The 15,394-nt window shown below is 52.3% G+C and overlaps 1 protein-coding gene across 2 annotated transcripts in view; it reads left to right on the forward strand.

Annotated features, from left to right (window-relative positions):
- The first annotated feature begins 2,417 nt into the window (after positions 1-2,417).
- Positions 2,418-15,394, forward strand: part of ETV4 (ets variant 4) — a 20,401-nt gene continuing 7,424 nt past the window's right edge. Inside the window, exons 1-8 of one of the 2 annotated variants that reach the window (XM_010832500.1) lie at positions 2,418-2,545; positions 3,075-3,185; positions 3,361-3,454; positions 3,679-3,726; positions 10,738-10,791; positions 11,986-12,112; positions 12,699-12,860; positions 13,243-13,511. In XM_010832500.1, the coding sequence (XP_010830802.1) occupies positions 3,126-3,185; positions 3,361-3,454; positions 3,679-3,726; positions 10,738-10,791; positions 11,986-12,112; positions 12,699-12,860; positions 13,243-13,511 (814 nt within the window). In that variant the 5' untranslated portion in view covers positions 2,418-2,545; positions 3,075-3,125. Of the gene's footprint in view, positions 2,546-2,832; positions 2,951-3,042; positions 3,186-3,360; positions 3,455-3,678; positions 3,727-10,737; positions 10,792-11,985; positions 12,113-12,698; positions 12,861-13,242; positions 13,512-15,394 lie in introns of those variants that run through there. The other variant, XM_010832501.1, reaches the window with a different exon arrangement.

The following is a 15,394-nucleotide window of genomic DNA, read 5'->3' on the forward strand; positions in this document are numbered from 1 at the left end:
CCCTTTATTCCTTCCTTTCCCCAATTGTCTCAAGCCCTGGAAGAGGCTCAAATGTTTCCCCTGGAGGTGTCACTGCTCTGAGCTTGGATGTTGAATCAGAGGCCAATGGCAACAGCAGCAGTATCCTCTTCCATTCAGCCAGCACTCTGAGCCAGAGCCAGAGTGGGAGGGCCCCTCAGCCATAACCCTGGATGAGGAATGAAGAGGAAGCACTTACTGTCCAGGGAGCCAGGGGCCCTCCAGAGAAATGGAAAAACTCAGAAACATTGGGTATCCTTAAGAGATCCCGGGACTGGAGAGCTCTGTCCAGGATCTGACAGAATCTTCTTCATTGTCATGGAAACTACATCACAGCTGCCTTCCTGGAAGAACCCTCCGTCCTCCTCCCCCACTTCTCTTGACTCAGAGGCATAAGTTCCTCCCTAAAATGGTCCCATCTAGCTTAAAGTTGGGATTTGCTTGGGCTTGTCTCTCCTTTCTTGGGCAGGGTTTCTGCTAAGCTCGATTAGTTTGGTCTTTATTGTATTAATATTACCTACTCACTGAACAAGTATTTCCTGGGACCCTTATAAGCATGAAGTAGGCTGGGGAAAGATTTAAAGAGGCAAATCAAATGAGATCTTCTCCAGGCCCTGGAGAACTCTCCAATCGATGACCATGTAGCAGAAAAAGATACCAACAATAGAGATATAGGCAAGAATGTTGTAGTGTCTTTAAGGAACTGATTAGGGCTCTCTGGAAGGCTTCCTGGAGAAGAGAGGCAGTAGGCATGAGTCTTAAACATTTCAGCTGAAAAGAGAGGGAAGTGAGGACTTCGCCAGTGGTCCAGTGGCTAAGACTCCATGCTTCCAATGCAGGGCACCTTGGTTGGATCCCTGGTCAGGGAACTAGATCTGCAACTAAAAATCCCACATGCCTGCAACTAAGATCCGAGACGGCCAAATAAAGGAATATTTGTTAAAAAAAAAAAAAAAGAGAGAGAGGAGGAAGTTTATTTTCATTTGCCCGGGACCATCTCCTGAAACCAGCCCCAAACAGGTGCTAGAGGTTTGGTGTTCTAGTCCCAGTTCTGACCCTGACAACAGATTTCATGTATCATTTCCTTCTTTGAAGTTCCACAGCCACATCTGGAAAGTGGGGGGTGTTAGATTACATGAATTTTGAAAGCAAGCCTGAGGTTTGGTCAGTCTCTAGTGTTTATCACAAACAGGTAGGAAACAAAATCAGTATTGTCACAGAAAAAAAAAAAAGACCTGGGGGACTTCAAGTTCTATGTGCCCCCGTGGCTCCAGCCTAAGCAGCCCAGCTCCCATCAAGTGTTTGTCTTGGTCACAGCTTCCTGTGTGGCACCCAGCACTGTGTCTGGCACAATAAATGTTTATCAAATGAATTACTAAATGAATGAGGTGACAAAGACTATGAGAAGCTTGTTGGCTAGAACTGAACGCAGTCCTGCTCTCAGATCATCAGCTCTCTGGGTTTTTGCTCCCTAATACCCTGTGTATGCTCTCAGGATAAGAGGAAAGATAGCAGAGAGAACTGCACTTTCAGAGGTCCAAGCCGGGCTTCTAGTTTCTGCTTCAATCAATAGAAAGTGGGTCACAGAACAGCTCTGCAAAGAACAGACCCTTGAGGAAAAGCCTGGATTCTGTGCCAGCTTACATTTATTGAGCGCCTACTGTGTATCAGTTGTTGTCATATACCTTTAATTCACTTAATTGTGGCCTCAAAGGGCTATACCGGAAAATGTAGAGGGTGGGGGCTGCAAACTCCAGACGCCCCGAGTGGCCAAGCCACCGCCCCTCTCTGAGTTTTCATTTTCAGTCTCTGTAAAATGGAAACAATAGAACCCCTTCGCCAGCTTACGGGAATGAAATGAGCACGTGGAAGCAGAGAGCTTCATAAATGCTCGTTATTATTGTTCCTCTGGGCATGCAAGTCCGCTCGCCTCCCCCCTAGGGCGCACACACAGATACATTCACACTCCCACGTACACGCGGATGCACACAGACGTGTGCAGACGCCAGCCGGAGGAGTTAGCAGAGCATCAGGGTCACCACCGAGTCCCACAGAGAAGCCGTCGGGTCCTTGGCTTCCCTCGTTTTCTCTCAGCTCTTTATGAATGAACTCCGGCCGCAAGGAGTTTATTTTTTTATGAATGGGAGCCCAAGCAGTGAATGAAACCGGGAGCCAACCCCTGAGTTCTCATTGGCCCCCGCTGCTGGGAAACTCCGCCCCCCCGGCTCGGCAGGGCGAGTCTCGGGATTGGCGGGCGTGCCGGGCCCTGGGGTTTCATTCACAAAAGTCAATGAAACAAAGGGAGCGGGGTGGGGGGTAGATAGAGCCAAGGCAGAGGCGAAGGAAATGCACCAATCAGAGGCTCCCCCGGGCTCACAACTGTCGGCGGCGCCCGGAAAACAAGCTGGTGCGCTAGGGACCCGGGGCCGGGGTCGCCTAGCTCCGGCCTAGCCCCGCGGCCCTCGGTGCAACCCAGGGGGGATGCTCGGGATCCCTCGCGGCTCCAGTACAGACGCCCGGGCCTCAGGTGAGGCTACGGGAGGGAGAGGGAGGGAGAGTGTGATTCCCAGCGTCGCATCCAACACTCACCACACTCTCACCGCCGCCTCCGCAGATTCCAGGGCAGGGGGTGGGAGGCGCTGGGATTCAGGGTTGGAGGGGGCGCCTGAGTTGTGGGCGTGCGAAATGGTGCGCGCCTCGCCTGCTCCTCCGCGCGCGAGCGCACACTCGCGCGCGCGCATACAGACCCACACACACACACACACACACACACACACACACACGTCTTATGTAACCAAGTCTGGGCAAAGCAGGGCTGCAGAAAGCAGCCGAAACGGCGACCCTGGTTCCCAGGAGCAGGTGGGACCTCCTTTGGCGGGAGGGCAGTGTGGCGGCGCTAAGCTCTGCAGGCGGAACCCTCCCCATCGCCTGAGTGAGTCGGAGAAGTTTTGCCGTCGGCCCCGGAGCCTCGGGACTGCCCCTCCCTGCCGCCCTTACCCACCCCCACCTCGCTGCCTTCCCCAGACGGTGTGCGAACGCAGCCCCCCCGCCCCCAGGTCTCTGCCCCCGCGCGGGGCCCGGGCCGTGTGGCCGGAGGGAGCGGCCGGATGGAGCGGAGGATGAAAGGCGGATACTTGGACCAGCAAGTGCCCTACACCTTCTGCAGCGTGAGCGCCGCGCCGGCCTCCACGCCCGCCCCCTCCCTGCACCCGCCCCAACCTACCCCGCGGCCCTAGCGGGGTCCAGGGCTGCCCGCCCCTGAGTCACCCCGGGACCCCAGCCCCGCCCCCCAGACCAGGCGGCCTCAGGGTGACTCGGGGGCATTCTTCCCCTTCCCCGCAGAAATCGCCCGGAAATGGGAGCTTGCGCGAAGCTCTGACCGTCCCACAGGGGAAGCTCATGGACCCGGGCTCCCTGCCGCCCCCCGACTCCGAAGGTAAAGAGACAGCGAGACAAAACGCGACCCTGCCCACCTCACACATCCTGAGGGCTGAACCTGGAGCCTTCGCCCTTCCCCCCGCCAAAAAAAATTGCCCTCCAAGGGACTCTGTTCATTCTCCCCCAACCCCCAAGGGGGAGGTCACTGGGCTCCTTAGGGTTCCCCACTCTCTCCCCGCCACCTCCACCTCACCTTCTCCATTCCATTATTCACCCCCTCAGATCTCTTCCAGGATCTAAGTCACTTCCAGGAGACGTGGCTCGCTGAAGGTGAGTAGTTTTGTGACCTTTTCTATTATTGGGGTGGGCGATGCTGTCTACCCCTAGTATTCCAGCCTAGCTCACTTCCTCTCTTGCTGGCCTCCAGGGCCTCTGCAAGGCCCCTTCCCCAAGTATCCTGCCTTTCCACTCTTTCCAGCGCCCTGTGTGGATACTTATATTGATATTTATTTTCTCTGCCCAGAGCCAGGCTTGTGTAACTAGGCCTGGGGATGAATCAGACCATTGTGTGGGGTATTTGCTTATTTGAATGGAACTTGGCCCCAGGCCCGTTTTCCTGGTTGAAATTTTCATTTGCAAAGTTTGTTTGGCACCAGCCCCCAGGCTGAGGTGTGTGTTAGGGTTTTGGGGCGGGGGAGTGAGTGTAAGAAAAGGGAGAAAGAGAAGGAGCAATTCATTTGTTACCTATCTTCTGGAATTGCCGAAACATTCATTTTTACCCCCTTGGTTTCTCTTCTTCCCAACCCCCAGCACCAAACGATTTACTGTCTGAGCCAAAGGACAACAGGTTTAAATAATTCTTTTTTTTTTTTTCTTTTTTTGCATTACTTTGGCAAAGCAGCCCAGGGTTTCTCCCCCAAATTGCCTTGATTGTAATTCTAATGGCAGCCGATCCTCCCTCCTCCTTCCGTAGGCAAATTGCTCCTTCAGTTTGCTGGGGGCGGGAGTCAGGGGTGATGGTGGAGGGGGTGAGCTGCGAGCTGGCTGGAGTGGGGTCAGTAGCTGGGCCTCTGAGTAGGGAGGTGTGTTCTAGAAGGTCTCCTAGTGGGATCCCTTGGTGTATTTGGGTAGAGCCCAAGGGTGTCACTAGCAGGTCTGCAGGTAGGTGGCTTTTGGTGTTGAGACAGTCTCTGAGAGGGAAGGGTTAATACCCCCATCTGAGGGTCCCTTCACTGTAACACTGAAACCCAAGAAACCACAGCACTAGGAACCCCTTCTTAAGGGCTTTTCTCTTTTTTGAGCTCTCCCCATCCCTCCACCTGTGTCTCTTGAATGACTTCTTAAAACTCAAACCCAGCTCCTCTAGAACCATCTTTAAAAGCCTGGAGTAAAAGGGAAAGACCCCTGACTAGACAGACTAGATCTATTGTGACCGCTGTGGTATCCCCCTAAATATATACGTTAGCAAAATGACTAGCATGGAGCAAGCACTCAAGACATTTTGGAATTCAAGGCTCAACGTCCTCATGGGTGCTGGAGAGATCTAGGGGCTCTAGGGAGATTGTGGCCGTCTTTCCTGATTCTGCAAGCCCTGTGTGCCCAGCTGTGAATTACAAGCAGAGTTATGCCCAGTCTGCCCATCCTGCCCATCCTCCGCTCAAGGTTCCGGAGCTGAGCTGGAGCTAAAAGAACGCAGTGGTGTCAGTTTCCAGGGTCTCTCAAAGACTTCCTTTCCTAACGCCTGATTTCTGTCTGGCTTGCCAGGCTCCTGTCTGTCCAGCTGAGGGTCCCTAGGCTCCCCTAAGTGGGCAGCTCCTGGGGCTTGTGGTCTAGGGGTAGGCTCAGACGTTGGCGTTTCGGAAGCAGCAGGGTTTGGAATGGGAAAGGGAGGAAAACATTCTCATCTTCTGTCAACCTTGGAAGCCCCACCCCTTGGCTGTGGGGGTCTAGAAATTGTACTTGTGTCTATCTGCATGTGTCAGCGTGACAGCCAGTGTGTGTTTCACGCTGCTGCCCTGGAAGTCCCTGTACATTTAAATCCAGTGGGTGGGGAGGTGGGGGTGGGGATTGCAAGACGCAGGTTGGGTGGGGGGGAGGCGCTGGGATCTCCTTGGTTCCCTCTCCTTCCTTCTGAGGGAGCAGCTCAGGTTCCCAGCTGGCGATGGATGGCCAGGCCTGAGGGGGGGATGCTGTGGCCGATTGCTCCTTCTCGCTCTCTCTGCGGAGACAGATGCAGCTGCCGGGGCCCTGTCCCCCTGCACCGTCCCAGCACCACCCCAGCCTCCTCTCCTGCCTCTTCCCACCAGGTCAGTGACCCCTGCAGCCCAGAGGGAGCTTTGGGGTGGCAGGGAGGGACTAGTTCCTTTGGAAACTTGCCAGCGGTGGGGTGCGTAGGACAGGGGGCCGGAGCTTGATTTCTCCCTAAAGCCCCAATTTGGATTGAAGCCGTGGGTCCTTGAAGTGTGGGTGGGGCTGTGAAGAATTAGGGGGACACCAGGTTGGATTCTGGCGGAGGTGGTTTTGGGTTCAGTATCTGGTGTCCAGGCAGCATAGGGGGTGAGGGTGAACGGGGGTCTGTGGAGGCAGCTCAGACATCTTTGGATTGGGGGTTTTCTAGATGGAGAGAGGGGTGGGGTGATGTGAGGCTAAGAAGGTGTGCCTATTTTCGGGGTGCCTGGGAATCTGCTGAATTGCTGGAGAAAGAACCGGGCTACTGCAGGGAAACCCCAGGCTCAGACCGGCTGAGCCCAAGCTGCGTCTGGTTATTGTCAAAGATGTGCTTCTGGTCGAGGGTTCCTTTCCGGGTTTGTGGGGAGCCCTCTGGAACCCTCAGAGGCAATGACTTTGGTTTCTTGGTGATAAGGAACATTGACTCTGGGTCATGTATGTTCTTTGTATGAGGCAGGAGTCCATACGGGGTCTATGGATTCCCACAAGCTCTGTGGAGAGGTTGTAGGGGTCCTTGAGCCCTCCGATATGTGTATAAAATCGATGAGGATGCAACATACACAAAGGAATGTGAATATTTCTAAGAGAAGGATCCATAGCTCCTATGAGATTCTAAAAGGGGTGGGTCTGCGCTCCCCCTTGCATAAGAACCATCGGTCCCAAGTCTTCCTCTGAGATCTGCAGCCCCCTCGTCCTTTGGTTTTCCCTGTTCGCATTTGTAAATCCAAAAAGAGATCCCATGTGGATGTGTTTCACCCGTGTAAAGCCGTGAAGTAAAAGGCAGTTGGGTGTGTGTGAATCCATGTGTGTGCACGCTGGGGCTCAGCCTGTCTGTGAGAAGAGATGGGGTTAATTCCCTCCTCTGGTCTTCCCTAGCTACAATGCCTCCTTCTATATCTTTCTGTCTCCTCCCCTTCCAGAAGGCTCTTGGGGACAAATGTCCCCTCCATAGATAGAGAACTGGTTCCTTCCAGGATGCTGCCAGGGTCGGGGCGGGGTAAGGGGGAGAGGCCAGTGGTGACAAAATGGAGGAGAAGCTCCGGGGGATGCCTCCCCCCATTTCCACTGGGGCTCCTTAAGAGGCCCCTCTGCCCTGTAATTGGACCTTCGGAGAGGGAGAAGGTGATGGAGTATATATTGTATAGGTGGGTGGTTTACTTGGGATGGGCTTCGCTACTTGGCTATTTGCACCTACCTGTTCTCCTGGAGCCTAGGTGGGAAGCCCCTAAGCCCCTTTTCTACTGACTCCCCTCCCATTGGAGGGATGTTCCCTAAAATTCTCTTTCTGGGCATTATGCTGGCTTGGCACCTTTCCTGTCTCCTCCTTAATCCTCTGCCATGTCCCCAGGCAGATAAACTCCACCTTGGTGCCAGGATGGAGTTGGGGGCAGACCCTGGCACACTGGCTTGGCAGCCTAAGCTCAGCCAAGTCAACAAATAAATAAAGAGTGGCTGACACTCGAGACCAAACATGGTCATTAGAAATTCTCCTGCTCTCCAGGAACACGAGGCTCTGTGTTCCTGTTTCCATCCTTGACAGTCTCTGAGCGATGGAGGGCAGCCCTGTCCTGCCCTTCTGGGAGGAGCTGGCGCTCTGGGGAGGGGCCAGGCAGGCATTAGGGTTCACACCACAGCCCGTTCTTGCCTTGGCTGATCTCTCCTGGCCTGGGATGAGGACAGCACCACCTCTTTTGAGGTATTACCAGGGTGCTGGGGGTGGCCTCCTGGACTCCTTGGGGATTGGGGGTTCTGGTCAAACTTTCAGGCCTGAGCCAACAGGAAAGTCAAGATGACCCCAGGGTTCTCTACCATCATGTGACCTGGCTTGTGACGCCAGCAGGAGATGCCCCCAGCCCATTACCTCAATGGAAACTGGCAGTTAATGAAGCCCCAGAGGGGGCCCAGAGTGCGTCAGCCTCCCCCATGTGCTGACCTCTCCCACCCTGGGGACCCTTCTTGCCCAGGTAGCAGGGAGGGAAATAGTGTTCATTTTGCTCCTGTCACCCCCATTCTGCCCGTCTGGGGGGCTCTCACCTATGGTTGTGCCAAAGGGCACAGCAAAGATGGGCTTGGGTCTTACCCCCCTGGGCAGTTGAGGTTTTGCATCCTTCCTTTTATCCAGTTTTCCAAACCTGCCTGTTCTTAGGGGCTACCAGGGGCGTGTGTTAAAATACAGGTGCCTGAGACTTCCCTGGTGGTCCAGTGGTTCACTGATCTTCTAATACAGGAGGTGAGGGTTCGATCCCTGGTTGGGAAACTAAGATTCCATATGCCTGCCATACAGTGTGGCCAAAAAAAAATATAGATAGATAGACAGATACATACCCCCACCCTGGGCCTTTGGAATGACTTTCCAAGGGTGGGGCCTGGGAATCTGTTTCTAAGAATGTCCCAGGCTTCTTGATTGGGGCCAGTTTGGGAACGGTTGCCTTTGTACCCTAGTTGCGCTCCTAAAAAGATGTACTGTGTTGGTTTTTTGTTTGTTTGTTTTTGCCAAGGGATTTCATGCCCTACTGATCTATTTGATCACTTCAGAATTGTTCTGTGCTGATTTTTCTTCCATAAGTTCTTTAGGGGCTGGGGGTCTCCTGATTCTTAAACCCTTCAGCCGTTGGGTTCCCTCTGTCAAGAAGTCACCCATCTATAAATGTGTATTTTCTTTTATTGTTTCTTATTGAAGTATAGTTGCTTTACAATATTGTGTTAGGTTTCAGGTGTACAGCAAAATGATTTGATTATACATATAAACATGTGTGTCTATACCTATATTCTTTTTTTTTTTCCTTATAGAGTATTACAAGATATTGAATAGACTTCCCTGTGGTACACAGTAAATCCTTGCTGTTTATTTTATAAATGATAGTGTGCATCTGTTAATCTTATATTCACAATTTATCCCTCCCCTTGATAAATGTGTATTTTAAAGCACTTGACACCTCTGATGTCTTAAAGCAAGTTGATAAAGAATCCACCTGCCAAGCAATTGATCACAGCCTTAAGCATCCTTTGTGAGATGTGTTTTCCCTGGAGGACTTGCCTCTAATATTACCTGGTGGTGGAGAGGGGGCCCTCAAGGGGAAGGAAGGGCTGGTTGATTAGGATCTCCTTAATTCTTGCTCCCAGGCCCCTGTTGCTCCCACTGGCCTGAGGACAGGGGTCATTGTATGTTTATTCATATAGTCTACAAATAATGTATTGAGTGTCTATTCTGTATGGGACTCTGTTTCAGGGGTGCTTGGGAGTCAGACAAACAAGACAGATAAATCCCCTGTCCTCAGCAAGCTTAACTTCTTTGTAGAATAGATGGATGATAAATTACACATAAATTACATATGCATAAATTAAATTAATGCTTTCAAGAAGTGAAAGCATTTCTTATGTGCTTGGGAAAAAATAAAATAGGGATGTGATCAAGAGCCAGGAGGGACCAGTTCAGTTTGGTTGGTCAGAGAAGGCCTCTAAAGGGCAAAGTGAGCTAAGACTTCAGAGGCCAGAAAACAACAGGCCAGGATGTGGGGAAGAGGGGTCAAGCTGATCAGGACCCAAAAGGAGACCAGAGCTCTGGAGGGTAACAGGCAAGGAGAGGCAGATCAGAGAAACAAGCAAGGGCCAGAACTTTCGGGGCCACAGAGGCCAAGGGCAACGAGTTTGGGGTTCATGCTTTAAGCAAGGGAGAGAAGTGATTGGATTTCTGTTATAAAAGATCCCTCTGACAGCCATGTGGAGAGTAGAAGTAGGGAGTTCTGATCTGAGGTCATGGCTGAAATCCAAGGAAGACAGTGGAGCCTTGGCCCAGGAGGGAAGCCATAGAGATTAGGGTGTGTTCTGTATAGACTGGGACGAGTGACAGTGTTCTCCAGCCATCTCCTTGTATCCCTCACCTTTACCAGCCATTTCCAACTCTCCCGTCATTTTATCCATGAGCTTTCCCATTGCCCACTGAGAGCAGCCTACAGGGGACGAAAGACCTGTTTCTGTGGGTTCCATTGCCTTACTTTCAAGCCACTCTCTTCCCAGACTATCAGGAAGTCCTTCTTGGTGTCTACCCTTTCCCTTCCTGCTGTGATCTATTTATTTCTGAGAAAGGGGCAAAAAGTGGGCAAAGATTCTCAGGTCAGCAGAGGTACTCAGCTGGATCCCACCTGAAGGAGTTGGCGAGGCCAGAATAAGAACTAGAAATCAGAGCCCGGATATCCAGTCTGGGGGCCACGGATGAGCTGTTGTGCTATTTTAGTTTTCCTGCCTAATCCCCAAACCCAGCTCCACCCACACTGGCACCCTGGGAGTGCTCCTCAGAGTTCCAGTTTAGGAAGCCCTTCTCTCTCCTAGTTGCACATCAAAGGGATAAAGCACCATGACCGCCTGTGACCCCAGCCTCCTCCTCTCCCATTGTCATACTCTTATCACCTCCTTGAACCAGTCTTTTCCTTCTAGTCCATCTCCTTTCCCAGGCTCTAGATTTCTACCTTTCACCTGGGAAGTTCTGGGCCCTGCCCAGATTAAGAATCTTCCCATGTGATTCTAAGTCCACAGACTCTCATTCCTTGTCATGCCTGCCCATCCCAGATGTGACTCTGCTTTGAGGGAACTCTGTAAACTCTGAGGGGCTGGGTTATCTTCACTTGAGAAAAATGGAGGGCAAAAAGACAAAGCACCTAAGACACAACTCTGGAATCTGCTCAGACGGGTTCTGAGAACTGCAGCCTTCCCTCCAGGGTGTTAAGGGAGCCCCGAGAGGGAGGGTGCTAGGACCTGGGTGGAGTTACTTTCAGTCCTAGGAAAGCTGTTTGCCCCTTCTGGCTGGTGCTAATCTGCAGGGTTGCAATAATGGAATCTGCCAGGGCTGCCATCGAGGGCCCCCAGCCCAGACTCACCTCTGACCTCTCTCTGCAGCTCAGGTACCGGACAGTGATGAGCAATTTGTTCCTGATTTCCATTCGGAAAACTGTGAGTAGAGGGCCCTGGGTAGAGGGGATGGGGAGTAGGGGAGGGCAGGAAATGAGTCATAGGGATAGAGGATCACAAAAGATCAACTTGTTCTGTTCTCTGAAAAAAGGGTGAAGGGCAGAGCTCCCCATTCTTGGGTTTGGACTCAAAAGGCCCAGCAGTAACTGGGAGATGAAAACTTTAGTGCATGTCGGGGCTTGCCCATTCTAGCTGTGTGACCTTGGAGCAGACGCTTCACCTCTCTGATCCTTTCCTTATTTCTGAAACGAGGGGCTTGGACCAGTGCAGTGGGGGCCAGTTCTGCCATTCTAAGTTACTTGTGCACAAGTAGGGATGACTTGGCACCTCAGGAGACCAATGTCTGTTGACATTTGGGGTTGTTAACAGCTGAGGGTGCAGTGCTGTTGGCATCTAATGGATAGAACCAGGGAGGCTGCTAACATCCTGCGATGCTCAGGACAGCCCCCATGACAAAGAATTATGTGGCCCAAATGTCACTGGTGCTACTGTTGAGAAACCCTGCTTTAATGTCTGATACTTAGCTTTCAACGGTCTTAACCAATGAAATGAAGCAGAGCACAAATAATCCACAACAGAGCAGTAGATTGTGGGTTTTGACTCACACTTGCAGTCTTGAAACCAACTCTTTAATGCTCGGCTTGGTGGCTGGAGTTGGCGGACCCAGCAGGGGCCACAGGAAAGGCCAGTGTTCTTCACGGATAATTAGGAGTGTGTGTATGATGCTAGTCAGCTGACATGCAAGTGGGCTAATATCCAACCTTAACCAGAAAAAGAAAGATGCTTTATAGCCCCAAATAAGAAAACATTCTCTCCCTTGGAATTTTCCAGAATGGTCAGGAAAACCACAGGCCTTTGGTTGGATGCGCTTGCTCCTACAAAGGTGTTTTGGGCAGGGTGGGGGTGGGTTGGGGTTGCACTAAATGTTGAACTTTAGAGTTTTTTGGTTCATACTGGACATGAGCCAAAAGTATAAAACGAGACATAATATAAATAGCCGGACTGTTCTTAGAAGTGTCTATGATTCTTCTGACAATTGTGACCCAGAGAAGGGGGATGAGGCTATACCAGCATCCAACTGATGGTTAACGAGCAGATGTCAGAAGGCAGCAGAAGCTCTTCCTGCCTCTCCTGTGACATTCTCTGGCCTCACTCTGCCTCCCCCAACCCCCACAGTAGCTTTCCACAGCCCCACCACCAGGATCAAGAAGGAGCCCCAGAGTCCTCGCACAGACCCGGCCCTGTCCTGCAGCAGGAAGCCCCCACTCCCCTATCACCATGGCGAGCAGTGCCTTTATTCCAGGTGAGCCCTAGCCCCGCCATGGGGAAGGAAGGGTTGGATGGAGGGTTGGGGATGGGCACCTGGTGAGCAGTGGCAGCATTTAAGATGCGTATTAGACAATAGAAAGGATTTCTGAGCTCCGGTAATAGGGTAATATAGCTCACGATTTCCTGAGTAGTTAGGATGAAAAATCAACGGGTTCAAGGGATGTATATTAAGACCAGGGCAGGGGCTTCCCTGGTGGTCCAGTGGTTCAGGCTGCACTTCCAGTGGTGCAGATTCCATCCCTGGTTGGAGAACTAAGACCCCCCACCCACATGCCTCGCGTTGTGGCCAAAATATTAAAAAGAGCAGAGTATTTCCACTGGAGAAGCCACTGTCTGACCCTGCCCAGTTGCTGTGGGCTGGGGAGGGTTGTTTTCAAAATTACACCTGGCTTTAGGATTAAGAAAGAAAAAAAAGTTGATTTGGGGCAGAGTCTGGCACCCTGGCACCCTGTCTTCTCCCATAATCCCTGTGACCTGACTTCCCAGGGAATGAAGGGTTCAAAGATGCTTGCCCAGCTTCCCTGCCCCCTCACCCCTGTCTCCCTCCCCCTCACCTCCAGTGCCTATGACCCCCCTAGACAAATCGCCATCAAGTCCCCTGCCCCTGGTGCCCCCGGACAGTCGCCCCTGCAGGCCTTTCCCCGGGCAGAACAACGGAATTTCCTGAGATCCTCCAGCACCTCCCAGCCCCACCCTGGCCACGGGTACCTCGGGGAGCACAGGTAAGGAGACAAGGAGAGCCGCATCTCACCAGTTTTGCTCTTGAGTGTTCTTCACTGGCCCTTAAGAGACCTGGCATCGGGAAAGGTGAGGGTATTGACCTCTCCCTGCCCCTTCCTTCACCCCCGCCCCCCACACTCTGTAAGCTCTGAGAGCAGCAGGCACAAGGAGGCCTTCTTTTATTTTTTAATTATTTTAATTGGAGGCTAATTACTTTACAATATGGTAGTGGTTTTTGCCATACATTGGCATGAATCAGCGATGAGTGTACATGTGTCCCCCATCTTGAACCCCCCTCCCACCTCCCTCCCCATCCTATCCCTCAAGGTTGGAGGACTACTTTTAATATTCTCTTCTCTTCTTTCTCCATCCAACCACATGCAGCTCCATCTTCCAGCAGCCCCTGGATGTCTGCCACTCCTTCACACCCTCTCAGGGAGCGGGCCGTGAACCCCTCCCTGCCCCTTACCAACACCAGCTGTCGGAGCCCTGCCCACCCTACCCTCAGCAGAGCTTCAAGCAGGAATACCTTGACCCCCTGTATGAACAGGCCGGCCAGCCAGCAGTGGGCCAGGGTGGAGTCAGTGGGCACAGGTACCCAGGGGCGGGGGTGGTGATCAAACAGGAGCAGACGGACTTCTCCTACGACTCAGGTAAGAGACGCTCCCGGGAAGGGGATAGAGGAGTTTCAAGGGGATTGTCGGGTGGGGTGGCATGTGATCGAGTGGACAGTGCTGTTAAACACGTCTCCCCTTCCTATCCTTTTACTAGTTCATATATTCAACCCATGCACCTATAACTTCTTTTCATAGATTCAAAAAGAGCTGTCCCTTTTCAATCAGCAGATTTATATTTAGATAAGAGATAAGTGAGGTGTGCAGGTCCTTGCCTTCAGATAGCTCGTGACTTGATAGGAAAGTTAAGGCATTTCTTCCCATTTCTATTTAACGGGTGTTTGGGGGCTTCCATACCTACTGGGATGGAAGTACTATGCCAGGAGCATGAGTGTGTGCAGTTGGTAGACACAGATGAATAGAACGTGTCATCGGTCCCTGCCCCACAGAAGCTTAAGAAATACAAAGGGATTTGAACGAAGAGAACATGAACTTGAACTAGCCAGGCTCACACTTCCCAATTGGAAGGCAGGGTTCAGGTGTGGTTTCCACATCCTGTTTGAGCCTCCTAGTTGAAACAACCCACCATCCTGGCCAGAGCTGGGGACTGGAAGTAGGGACTACTTTAAATTCTAGTTCCACCTGGTTGTTGATGGAAATGAGATGCACTCAGCCACGGTGTTCATAAACAACAGCTACTGCTCAAAAGCCCAAGCAGCCAGGGAAAGGCCCAAGAAATCTTGTCTCCTGTTAACATTGTCATTCGTGTGTGTTAGTCACTCAGTAGTGTCCAACTCTTTGTGATCCCATGGATTGTAGCCCACCAGGCTCCTCTGTCCATGGGATTTCCCAAGGCAAGAATACTGGAGTGGGTTGCCATGTCCTCCTTCAGGGGATCTTCGGACCCAGGTGTGGGTTTGAACCCAGGTCTCCTGCATTGCGGGCAGTTTCTTTAAAATCTGAGCCACCAGGGAAGCCCCAAGTTAATTAACATTGTTAGCAGCTCCAAATTTGAGTTTATCTGCCAACTTGCATTAGAGAAAAAAAATTTCAGAGTCTAGATTAGGCTCAGAGCTGCCTAGAGTGTTTGAATTTCCCTTTTCCGGGTGTCAGTCTTTTAGAGGTAGAGGCATGAGCCCCAAATCCCCCAGGCTGCCTGAATCAGAACCTGAAGGGAGCCCCTCTCCTCCAGCCCAGAGCCCTACGCCTGAGCCCTGTCCCCGCAGTGAGGAGGAAGTAGCAGGGAGACGCTCTTGTTCGCTGACCTTCAAAGGAGGCAGACCGGAGGCGCTCCAGTTACATGCCCTTGAACTCCTGCCCCTCCCCCTTCAGCTTCCTCTGAATGGAGTCAGGAATTCCATTCACAAAATGGAGGCTCGAATGAGCCCACCCTCCCGCCTCCTCCCGGAGGTGTCAGGTTTCACCATCTCATTCATAAGTGGGAGTGAAGGGGGTAGGGCAGGAAGGGGCTGGCACTTGACAGGCTGGCTGCACCACAGTGTCCTCCAGGTGGGGTGTCAATCCTGTGGAATGGAATGAAATAGAGTGGACTGTTTTACTGTCAGAGCTAGAAACAGAGGGCCCGGCCGGGTGTGCCCACTGCCTTTTCCACAAATAGATACATATGTGTTTCTTCTCCCTGCCCCCACACCCCTTTCCTCCCTCCCTCACACCCGCACTGGGCTGGAACCTGCCCTGCTGACCGGACGTCAGCCCATTCCAGGGGAATCTTAGCCTGGGACACCGAACCCTTTCCCCGGAGGTTCATCTCTACCCTCCTCCTCCCCTCTAAACTCACAGGAAACAGCTGCTCCTGGAATCCGGGGCCTTGTGGAGCAGCTTTGCCGGGCCTCAGCTGCTGCCATCCAGGCCGTCTGGCCCAGCCCTCAAGCTGAGGGCTTCGAGCCTGACACTCCCTCTGG

This window comes from Bison bison, unplaced genomic scaffold (genome assembly GCF_000754665.1).
Source record: "Bison bison bison isolate TAMUID 2011002044 unplaced genomic scaffold, Bison_UMD1.0 scf7180017861046, whole genome shotgun sequence".
Taxonomy (NCBI): Eukaryota; Metazoa; Chordata; class Mammalia; order Artiodactyla; family Bovidae; genus Bison; species Bison bison.